Source organism: Aythya fuligula, chromosome 1 (assembly GCF_009819795.1).
Source record: "Aythya fuligula isolate bAytFul2 chromosome 1, bAytFul2.pri, whole genome shotgun sequence".
Lineage (NCBI taxonomy): Eukaryota > Metazoa > Chordata > Aves > Anseriformes > Anatidae > Aythya > Aythya fuligula.
In genome coordinates, this window is record NC_045559.1 from 112,210,824 (window position 1) to 112,223,381 (window position 12,558).

General features: G+C 39.2%; 1 protein-coding gene across 1 annotated transcript; it reads right to left on the minus strand.

The window, feature by feature from the left end:
• Positions 1-11,175: 11,175 nt before the first annotated feature.
• On the minus strand, positions 11,176-11,886 carry CLDN14 (claudin 14). Its single transcript, XM_032207623.1, has one exon. It carries the CDS (start codon positions 11,884-11,886, stop codon positions 11,176-11,178), a length of 711 nt encoding a protein of 236 aa, XP_032063514.1.
• Positions 11,887-12,558: the final 672 nt, after the last annotated feature.

Genomic DNA, 12,558 nt, shown 5'->3' on the forward strand with positions numbered 1-12,558 from the left:
ATGGCCACGATGACTTTCCTCCTCCTATCTCAGTGGTTAACTGCACAGTTTTACTAATGTGAAGGAAAAGGAGTTGGAGAAGTCAGCTGCAAATCTCTGCTAGAAGGAAAGCGTAGTACTGTTTTCTAAGTTAGAAAGGACAAGTGGGAAATTCTGTCAAAACGCAGTGCTGATTAATCCATAATTCTTTATAATGTTTTCTGACCAGCAGCACCCTTAGTGTCTGACCTGAAACGTTGCTTCTTTCAGACTTCTTTTAACCCAGCTGACACTGTGAAAAGTACATCGGCTGTTGATGACAGGAAAAGGAATGTTACACCGTTAGTGAATAACGTGAAAGTAGAATAAGTGCTTTGCTGGCAAGGAATGAAATGTTAATGCACAAAAGCTAATAAATCCATAAGTTTTTGCCTTTAAGGAGTTTATTGTCTAGTTCCTGATGCAATAACAATAATGAACTGTTGCATGGGAAGACCAACAAATCATTCAGGAAATGGAAGAATCAAGATGGAGAATGACAGTGGAGCTTCATAGTATATTTTTTCATAGAATTGTCTGTTATTTGGCAATGTCTTAAAATGCAGTACCAACTATGGAAGTCAATCAACCATGATTTCATTTAGGCCACACATTTTTGAATTTCACACTTTGATATCTGAGTGTTAAGCATAAATAAAGTAACAAATAGAAGTATTAACCCTGGGTCAGCTTGCATAACTTTTCCTTTCGAGATGGATTTTTTTTTTTTAAATTGCCACTACACCATGAGAAATCTCTTATTCCTGGGGATTCCTGCGGTGATAGATATTTCTCCTCTTCAACTTTACAGGCAGTTTTTCTGTAACTTTCCATAGATTGGTATATTTGGATGGAGTGTATAAATCCCGTATGTGACTGATGTCTGATTGCTGAGGATGGATCAAAAATAATAATAATCAATATGTGAAATGGGTTTTCAGCCAGTATATTAAAAGGCTCTACGACAATACAAATCTCTTTTAAATGAGTGCTTATACCTCTCCAGCATGCCAAATCAGTGGAAGTATATGTAGAGGAGCTAGAGAAATCAGAAGGGAACCAATTACAAAACTGACTTTTAAAATCTGTTCTCTTGTGCTTGTCCTTGGTGACCTGTGTCTGGCATTTCCTTTGTGTTTCTCAATTTTAAGTTTGGACGGTAAAATTAATAGTTTTCTTTTTTGTTCATGAAGTGTGAGTTTCTCTAATGGCTGGTATTAACCTGTTTTGACCTTTTTAAAGCAACAAGACATTCAGAAATCATGTGCAAAGCCCCCCATTTTTAATGTAATGTGTCAGCTTGCTTTTATGTCTGCCATGTAACTTCTGAGATGAAGTACAAAAAAGCCAAAAGGCTCCTAATTTCCTTGGGATTCTGGGAGAGGATGAGTTTAAACTGTGGGAGGAACCTGAGGAACTGCTGGAGCCAAGACACTGGTAGTTGTGCAGCATATTCCCGTGCGATACGGGATCTGCATCACGGTGATGTGCTGAGACCCCAAAGAAGGGCCCATACCATTTTTATTGTGAATCACTCTTGGCTGCAGTGAGACAAAGACTGGTAATGTTTCTTTCACAAACACATATTTGGTGTAAGAACTTGGAATTTACCTCATGCAAGTTTGAGAAAAGGAAAGGCACTTGAGATTATGTTCCAGCAACTACTTTTTGGTCTCTTCTGTCTTTCTGTACTCAGGTTCTTCATAGTTGAGTTCAGCCGTGCTAGCTAAGTAAATGGCTGTTTGAATATTTCTTTTAACTTTTGTTCTTGTGTGGTCTCATTTTTCTTTATTAACTAGATCAAGCCAAATCCTCAACAAAACCATGGCAAAGTCTTTGACCAATAACCTGCTAAATATCTCCCAACCTCCTTCTGTGAAATTTTCTTTGTTGAATTTCTTACTGTGAAATGTAGGCTGTGTTTATGGCAAGTCCCATCCCAGCTCAGTAAGCATTTCAACTTACTTAGAGTACTTAGATGCAAATATGATGTCAACTAGTCAGTAGAGGTTACAAGAAAATATCTGAGCTGCTCTGCTTACATTAAGACTAGAGGACTGAAAAGCATGTAATTTGGTATGATACATATTTCTCAAGGATGTTTAGAATGATGTGTTTGACTAGTTCTTTCAGTTTTTCTTTTTATTTTCCCAGTTTTGACCAATTCAAAAAGATTTAATTGCATTCTATTTCTTTCCCTATTCACTGACATATTAGAAATTTATTTTTTTTCCTCCCCACTTTATTTGCAGATGTACATTGGTAGCACTCAATAACTAGTAGTACTAATTGAGGTGGGGGACTCTCCACTTCTGTGAATTTTATTATTTGAGCTATTTTGGAACACAATTTAAAAGTTAAATTACCTACTCTATATTGATGACTGTATTGATGCTTTGAGAACTCCCATCTAGTTGTCCAGACACTATCCATTTCCTAAGAAAAACTAAGATTTTTTCTGCCTTATTTATAAAGATTTTTGATAGTGTTTCAAGTTTTGTACTGAAAACTTTCATTGTCAGATGGGTAAAATGTGTGAAATGTCTCTTCTGGTTTATTTAATCCATCTCCCTTTGTCCAAGGGAATGACATCCCATTATGCCTTTCATTAAGTGACCACACTCCAATTTAATATCTGTTTGGTTGCTTGCCACCAGTAGCCTTATGAAAAGACTAGTCCAGATACTCATTTCCTGATAGCAGGAAACATTTTAATTTTAAACAGTGTTTCTTTTTGGCTGGTTTGTTCTTCTGCAAACTTTCTCTTTCTATGTTCTTATAAGGAAAGCCTCACCTAACATTATTTCTCTTTCTTCCATTATAATAAATAAATAAATACTTGTTTTGTTTTTTGTTTAAAAAACTGAGAAGAAAAAAACAATCACAGACTTAAGTCCATAATCTTTCATCAGAAACCCAACAAAATATAACAGCTGTGATTTTGTCCCAAATCACTTCTATGCTGGCTGTGATATGGAGGTACAAGGTTGCTGTAGATGATTTTGAAGATTTTACAACCGTGATACAAAATGGCCCATTTTATCTCCTTTCATACATGAAGGATTTGTGAGAAAATACAGCAAAAAGATTAAATCCATCCCACCAATGCCTAGAAAGTCTGCATTTATAAATGCACATTAAAAAAAAATAATAATAATCAAATAAACATCAAATCACAGACAACTGCTTTAAAAGGAATGCAGTGCTCCATACATCATGCATTGCCAGAAACATACAGAGCTTTTGTTTTTTATTTAAAATGATTTCTTTCAAGACCCCAGCAAACACGAACAACAGGCTGATTGTCTTTCACTGCCATTACTGTGGCAGGTACCGAGATTACCATGGCTTTGGTGGCAGTCGTCCCACTGCAGTGAACTGAGGCCCTCCAAGAGCACACCGCAGCTTATAGGTGCAATGGTGAAGATGGCATTCACTCTGGAACAGTTTTTTTCTTTTCTGCCCTGCACTGTGCTGGTGCTTAGTGTAAAAAAAAGTGTTTGTACAAGCGGATGACATTTATAGTGCCACTCCTAATTTCATGAGGATCTCACCAGCTACATGTGTATATACTTGTTATGGTAACAACCATTTGCAGTTTAAGTTGCGTGTTACTGGTGATAGTGTTTCTAGCACATGGCCCATAGTCATCAGTGACCATGTTACCTGAGTTACGAATTTTGTCTTTACTCTTATATTAAAGTAGCTGCATAAGATAACTTTAAAAGCTCAAATATGCTCAAAACAAGCATGGGTGAGAAAAGCTGGTGCAGCATCTGGGTTTGCATTGACTACATCTAAAGGGGCCTGTTTGTAGTAGCCTGGAACACAAAAATAGTTGGTAATCCATACTCGTAACATATTCCTTTCATAAACTGGTATATAAGAGTACATAGTACAAATATAAAAGTGACTAATTTAAGGACATTTTATGAAGCATCCACAGGCATAATACAGCTTCATTTATTTATTTATATAAATGAAAAATGCTTGGTTATTGGCAGATAAAAGAAGAATAAAAAGCAGATGGACATAAAGGATTAATACAGGCAGTTAACACCCAGAACACTCAGGTGTAAAAAGCAAAAATTAATAGTTTTGGTGTTTTCTGTTTGCCTGTGGCCAAAAGCCTGTTGGCCAAAATGTTGCAGAATTAGGCCCTGAATACAAGGAAGATCCCCAGGCTGGCTAAGCAAGGACATCACAGTTGAAATATACAAACAAATAAATAAATAGTACTTTTCTTGCCTTCTTACAAATGCTACACAAGTTAGTTCTCATAAAATTTATTGTAGAAAGAGAAATATGGGAAAAACATAGCTATAATAAATAAATCTTTTACCTTGTGTGGAGTTCAGACAACATTTTATTCAAAGACAATAGTAGTGAATCATAGAGCACTTCTACATGTAGGTGGCCTCTGTAAGCATTGTTACCATCTGACAGATTTCTTGCACTAATAATTGTATGTCTTTGTAAGAGTACTGGATTTGTTTCAGCTTTGTTAAACTAAAATCTGAGGCTGAAGCCTACAGCTTTCTTTTCCCCTTCCTGTCCTGGATGGTTTCAGTTTTCTTTGCTGTAATTGCCATCATGTGCAACAACCCTCAGCAAGTCTAAAACTAGAAGCACACTCTAAAGCCAACTAACCCGGAGAGGCTGGAGCAGAGGAAACAGGGAACAAGAAGGAGGCCTGTCGTGGCTAGAAAAAGAAAAACTGAAGAAATCAATGAAAAAAAAAAAAAAAAAAAAAAAAAAAAAGAGCAAATAACCCATTCTGCCGTATTGGAGTGAGCTTATTTTCATATTGTCTTTTTAATGCTCTCCTGCTATAGTTCTGTTAGACAGGGCCCCAGGCATGGCTCTGCAGAGGTACAGAGATGAGGTGGGGTTTACAGACATGCTGCTGAGGGTGATGTTTTCCCTAAAGCCAGCTGTGTGCTGCTTGCCTGCAGAAAGACAGCATCTGCTTGGTTGCATCCTGCAGGGGTCAGGAGCACAGGTCCCACCAGGCAGACTGAACTGTCATTGATGCAGAGCGTTAATCTCAAAGGAGACAAGACACCCAAAATTTGTGAGATTGTTTCTCCTCCCCCAAGTATCAGGCAAACATCTGAGTAGCAACACCCACCAACTTGCACTACCAAAATTAGAAAGAAACAGAAAATACAATACGACCTTAGTCTGCCTCTCATGGTCAGATGCGGGTTCGATTCCCAAGACATGCATCAGGTTTTGGGGCTGGAAATCTGGGACTCACAGCAGTGCTCTAGCCTCCAAGTGTTTCTCTGACTTCTTTTTTCCCTCAGCAAAACCTAACCTTTAGCCAGGAGGTGGGAAGGCGGCAAGGGACATACAGCCCAACCATAAAGGGGGCACCACGCTCAGGAAAGCCCCCCTAGAGGTTTTTTTTTTTCCTTTACTTTTCTCATACCTGCATTTTTCTTCCTCTGGTATTTAGTTTCATGTCTAGATGCCCCGAGAGCCTCTGTCTGCAGCCAGGCACTTTGGTGGTCACAGGTGATTTCTTTGTTTCAGCTCACAACTGGCGTGCTGGGGGAAGTGCACACGCTTCTTGCACAGGCTGGAGATCTTAGGTGTTTAATAGCTACTTCCCTTCTGCTGGCGTGCTGCCATCCCTCTCTCTCTCCCTTTCCCCTAATTAATTAACATTATTTAACTTTAATATTATATATTATGGAAGCAACTGTTAAGTCTATGATTTCCAGCTGTTTGCCAGCTTCCTCTAGAGGTTGCTTCTGCCACATTACCCTCAGCCAACCAGTGAATAAACATTCTTCTTCCGAGGATGTATCTGGCAGAAGACATTTGCTTCTACCCATTTTCTTTTGCAGTTTCCATGGACAAGCATTACTCATCAGCAACCAGCTACAAAATCCACCTTGCTTTCGGAATACCAAACACATTAGGAATTCTTTGCACAAGCAACTGAGTTCTAGCTCTGTTTTCCAAGGCTTATTAGTACTTCTTGACTTTTGCTCTTCTGTATTTTCCATGTAACAAGCGCTTAGCCCTTTAAAATTTGAACAAATAAAACAAATAGGCGGCTCACTGCAAAGTGAAAGTGCAGGATTACTCTGTCAGCTTGCCCTTTTCTCACACTGCAGGCCTGAGAGCGATTAAATGAAGCTGACATGCATTAGCCAGGCAGCCTAATTGAGCATGAATTGCAAGGGAAGTAGCAATAACCCAAGCCAGTATGGATTCGAGAGCAACCCCATTAGGGAGTGTTGATCAATATCACTGATTATGACATTTTAAAAATAAAATTGATTGTCCTTGACTCAAGTGGAAGGGAGACTCATTCATACATGCCACCAGATACAACTACTCTGCTCAGTACGAAACACTTTGTGAAATGGCCATGGCAAGTCCCTCCTTGCTGTCTTTCTTACAGGGCAAAGCTCCCTTGACTTTGATTTTCTTTGCTCTGGAGGCCTTTTAGTTAAAAGCTCTATAATAGACTTGGAAGTATTGACAATAATAATAAGCTTATGGGTGAAATTCTGACCTCTGTAAAGTCAACGCAGCCAGAATTCCACCATTTTATATATCCACACACACATATAAAGTATATACATGTGCTCTTAACAGATCAAAATCTGCACATTGATTCACTCTTTTTATTCACTCTACTTTGCAGCAGTTTGCTTACCAAAGATGTTTTAAGTGCAAGCTAATAAAATGAATGGATCTTCCTCGTGCTTAAAGCAGAAAATAAAATTAACAACATTTTCCCCCAGGAGGCCTTTGTCTAAGAAAAAAAAAAAGAAAAAAAAGTCAGTATATCTTCCTGTCTTCTTTGTGGAGTGTTTTCAGATGCTGGAGTTGATGGAAAACTGCCTTACAAAACTGGCAGGTTTCTCAGCGAAGGGAACACCTCATCTAGCTCTCCTGCCTGGGGAAGGGGGAGCAGTAGGGAAAGTGGGATAACTTAACTTCAAGGGAGATCTTCTGATTTATGCTTTGTCAGGATCAAGCCTCACTAGCTTCAGACATATCTTCGGATGTCAGGGCAGAAGAACAGGAAAGGGTAGGAATTAACCTGGGAATCAGCCTGACCAGGTACCCATGTAGCAGTGAGAATAAGAAAATGTAGAACACATGGGATAAGTTGTATGAATAATCTCTTAAGAAAACAAGTTAGAAAAGAAAAAATCTCTTACACTACATACCTAAATAAGGCATGCAGGAAAATACAATATATTTTAGCAGATCAGCTAGAAAGGGGAATATATTAAGCTTTCAACTCTTCTTTAAGCAGCTCCTGGACCTCTTGAAACACTTTACCCTTGCTGTCTTTCATACGTATTTCTCCACAAACCATCCTGTTGGATATAGAGCAAAGTAAACAGCAAAACAGCAGTAGGTATTTACAGGTGGATCCAGAATTTCCATCAGTCTTAATGCACTGACTTGAAAGACCTTAATTAACAGCTAGTTGTGGAAATGGTCTGATGAATTCTGTCTTAGATAAGCAAAACATTTAGTTACTGATTGTAGTTCATTTCCTCATCTTATTAGTTAACTTGGACACGTTTGTTGTGGAAATGAGTTAGTGTTTACTATGGTGTATCATTTACCTTACTCAGTACTTGTATTAGGCATTGTGGAAAAACTGGAGCAAACATACCAGTTTGCAACCCAAAGAGCCTCTGTCTGCCCACCAACTATGCCAGGTTTTGTGACAATGAGCAGCACAGCCTGTCTCAGGCACTGGATCATGCATCCCTCCAACAACACAGTCTTTTGGCCTCTGCTGTGCAGAAGGACAGGCTTGGACATAACAGTTTCTTCAGGGCTTAATATCAATGTATTCCTGTACTTTAAGCCGAAAAGTAAATTACTTATTTTTTACTTTATTTTTTTTTTTTCCCCACCCACCTACCTTGCACCTCAGGAAGGCCTTGGTCTACCTTTGTGCCCACCCCCCGCCTAGGTTTCATGTCCTTAGATCAGTCTCTTCTTGCAGCCTGCTGGTTAGATCCCTTTCCTGCAGATGCAGTTAGGATACTGGTGGGATGCTGTTTAGCAAGGGTGCTCATGGTTGTAATCCCTCAGGGACGGTAGAAACAGAGTAGCACTTTTTTTTTTTTTTTTTTTTCCTTTGGACTATTATCCAATTTCTAGCAACAAGTGTAATTTTTTTTTTCTCTTCAGTTCCTTTGATTTATGTTTAATGGTATGTGATGTGCTGAATCAGAGTTACACTTTTGGCATATTTGTTGAGATAATATCAAGGCCTTCTGTATTTTAGATGGCAAAATTCAGGGTGACTGGAGAACAGCTAATACAACAGCCTGCAGGGAGGATGCCAAGGTGGGAAGCAGCAGTCTTGCCCTCATCCCATCCCCAGGTGGGGTTCCTGGTTAGAGGTGTCTTTGAAAGAGCCCCGCTCTCTCCCTTATGCTGCAGAACTGACCACAACAGCCCTTTATTGCCAAATCCCATCCTTACAGCTGCCCAAAGAGTACATTCCCATATGTGACACCTCCATGGCCCAGGCAGCTCAGCCCCTGTCCTTGACGCTCTTTTGCCCTTAGATGCCGCTGATGACCAGGGATTACTCAGCAAGGGGAGGGTGGTGGGGATTAATTCCTTGGCTGAGGTCTCAGAGACATGCCTGCTGGCTGCCAGACCTTTAACGCTGCGAGAAGGGATACTTTTTTTTTGCTTCAAATGGCAGCTTAAAAATAAAAATAAAAAAGAGCAGAAACATATGTTGATTCCAGCAGGGGATGGGATCCACTGGTTCACAGCATCCTGTGAAATAAACCGTTTCACTCTCTTCACTGACATCAGAGCACTTCCAGGTATTTTTGCCAGGACTTTATAAACTGTTCTTACTACTGTCACGTATCCTATTTGGCTGGGAATTTGTGCAGTAAGAATAGCACTACACATACATATTCCCACTGCACAAACATCTTGGCAAGTGAAATAATTTATCAGTATATAGCAAACATACTACCTAATGACACACAAGCCCATTTCCTGGACTCGGACTTGTGTGCCAGTATTCATGGCTGTCCAAAACCCTTGTTCAAAGTTGATATCATAATCACTTGGCTAGATCTATTGTAATGTAAACACAGGAAAAAAAAACAACGGTGTAACTGACCACCTTTATTAGTCTACCTTTCCCCCTAGAAAGACGTCTGAGAAAATGTATAATGAACTCCAAACAGTTTTGCTCCATCGCGACTAAGAGGCCATTGTCTAAAGCAGTTTCTGTCTATTCCTTGCATCTCCAAGTCTGTTATTAAGATGTTTGCAGTGTTAATGATGTTTCTGTAAAATCTTTTTTTTCACATCATATGTAATATCTACAGTTAATAAAACATGATAGGTTTTTACCACTCATGTGCCAGAGCCTGGCCCCAGATCCTTTTTGTGATTGTTGCTCTCAGCAAATTGCATGGAAATGTCATTTTATTTTATTAGAAGTGGTGATGATGATAACTTGCATTGATGCTGAAAAATACTCTGTCACAGCTCAAATCATCATTAAAAAAAAAAAAAAAAATAAAAAATGTAGGTGACCAGCCACAGAAAGGGAGGTTCAGAGTGAAAACTGGGTAAGTGTTGAAAGACTCCCAGCTCTGGAGGTGCTACCTGGTGATAACGTAATTGCAAACAGGCTTTTGGCCAAATGAATTACACCACATGTAGTTCCCTCACAGTTGTTGGAAGTACTTTTTTATTAACCCTATTAAATGTCAATGTGTTGGTCCGTATGTTGCTCCAGAGGGACATACAGCTCTCTGGGGTTAATAGTAATCCAGGGCTTCCTTTTTTTTTTTTTTTTTTTTTTTTTTTTTTTTTTTTTTTTCTGATTTGATACTAAAGTCTTGTAGTACATGTTGTATGTAAAATGACAAGGGCATTTCTCTTCTTTTTTAATTGTTTGAATACACTGAGTAATGATTACATTTTCTCAGAAATTTAGAAGTAAGTATCTTCATATTATATTTCTCCTGAGAGGCAATAGTTACAATCCATGTGTGTAAGCTCTTCCAGCACAGACTGCTTTTTGTGCCAAAGTCTGGCAGAATGAAATTTCCCAAAATTCTGCTGAAGTATATAAAAATATGATTATTTACCATAATGCCGCTTCAATCAGGACCCCAGGGAAAAAGCATCAAGATTAAGTCTAAGAAATTCTTTTGATCACGTGGTATTTTGGGGATAGGGCTCTAGGAATTGTTTTACTGCTCTGAAACATTCATTGATAATACATAATGCCATATCTGCAAAAGAGGTAAATGTCCATTCTGTGACAAATTCTGATAATTATTTTTTTCTCCACTTTTAACAGAAGTTAGCATCAGATAGTATTTTATTATTATTATTATTATTATTATTATTATTATTATTATTATTATTATTATTATTATTATTATTTTATGACTGACATTTCTAAAACCCACTTCTGATCCACAGAATAATTTGTTTCCATTATGACGAATTATGCTGTTTCAAAAAGTTCTAACATTTTGTTTTGATAAGGTCAAAACATTGTAGTATAATTTTAAAATATCAGCTATGAAATACTGTCAAACACATGTGTTGTAATACTATTAAAATGTGTATTTCTAGGCACTATAAAAACAAACAAACAAAGCAAACAAAAAGTTAGTCAAGACAAAATACTACCTGGTCATAAGGAAACATTCATGCATTATGGAGATAAGAAACTTAACAGGAAATCACTGTGTCTTGCCATGAAGTTCTCTATTTTAGGAAAAAATGCATCTTCTGTTGGGACACAGGTCAAATAACAAGTCGCGGCCAGTTCCACTTTGTGCTTGTTGCAGGGCAGACACTACAAACCAAAACATTACTTTCAGTAAAACTTCCCTTGGACTGCCTGTAGGCAAATACTCTAATTTAAAATAGGCAGGTATGTGCAGTCCCCGGAATATCCCAGTTTCCTTTGTATTTATTCTCCTTGTACTGAAGGGAGCAGTTTTGTGTTCACATTCTTTCTTTCTATGGAAAGAAAGGGAAGGAAGAAATGAACAATGGTAAACTTTGTATCGTAACCCTTATAAATTAAAAATCATCCTAGCTTTGTTTTATGCCATGCACAGAAATTATAAAGCAGCTGTGTCCCGCAGGCAAATCTTAGGGAACTCACACATAGTCATTTAATCTGTAGCCGCTATGGGAAGCAGATGTCAGGGAAGAAGCATGGTTTCCCTTGTAGACAGTTGGTGGTCTACAGGAGGGAGCAGTCCTCCTCGTGCCTCTGGGCTGCGGCTCGTAGGGTGCCTCGTTCCCACTGCACTGGCCCGATGTGCACAGCAGAGCACCTCCGAGGATCGTCAAAGATGCAGAGACAAAGCCAAGGTACAGGGCTTGACCTATCTCGTACTTCATCCCGTGGGGAAGCAGGGGGTTGTAGAAATCTGTAACTACATCGTTAGTGGTCCAGGAAACGGGTACCAGGCAAACGAGACCGGCCAGGATGAAAACGATCCCCCCGGAGACGGCGATGGAGGCTTTGGCAGAAGTCCCCTTGGCGCAGTGGGTGCACTTCATACCGACAACGGCAATCACGCATGCCAGCGCAGACAGGACGCAGGAAATCACCATCATGGCACGGGCTGCTTGGAGGTCACGAGGCAGCGCGAGCTGGGAGCGGTGGACTTGGCACTGGTAGATGCCGGTGCTGTGCCAGACGCACTCCATCCACAGCCCTTTCATATACGCCACAGCTGTTATAATATTGGTGCCTACATGCGCCGTTCGCCACCAGTGTGGCAGAATAGTAGCAATTAGTGTCCCAATTAGACCGAGCAGGCTTAGAGAGAAGCCAAGTAACTGAACAGCCGTGCTTGCCATGCTAATGTTTGTCCTGACTGGTTCCCTTAATAAAGCACCTCCGCTTGAATTCCTTCAGAAAACATGGGCTTTTCTTGGAAGATATGCAGCTGTTTTACTTTGACACCTTCTGCTCTCCTAATAAAAGGTAATTGAGGAAAAAAGGAGTTAATTATTACCCAAATGCATTACCTCTCCAGCCAGTAAGGTGCATTCCAAGTGCAGTTAGTGCAATAATTAGCATAGTTATCGCTGTTAATCGTATTTTTGTGGAAGTAATGGGAAAGTAAGCTTCCCTCTTCACTTATATAAACAGTCTTCTGTTGCCCACTGGGAAGAAAACTCAAGACAATTTATGAAATGGAAAAAAATATTTTAAATTCAAATATTCTACTTCCCAGCAGACTCTTCAAAAAAACAAACATGATTTCCTTCTAAAGCAGAGAATTAGCTAGTGTTAACACTTGGAATGAATGAGATTTATAAAGTAGGGAACTGCAGTTTGCTTTACACGATGAAAACATTCCCAGAAGGTCATAGCAGGACTACAAAAACAATAAGGGCATATTTGCTCAAACTAAGGAGCAACGAGAGTGATTTAAAACCTGTGGAAGAGGATAACAAGTATTGGATTAAAGTCACTTTCCTGACTTGCCAGTATTTCTTGAGGTTGCATTTTAATAAAGCAACTCA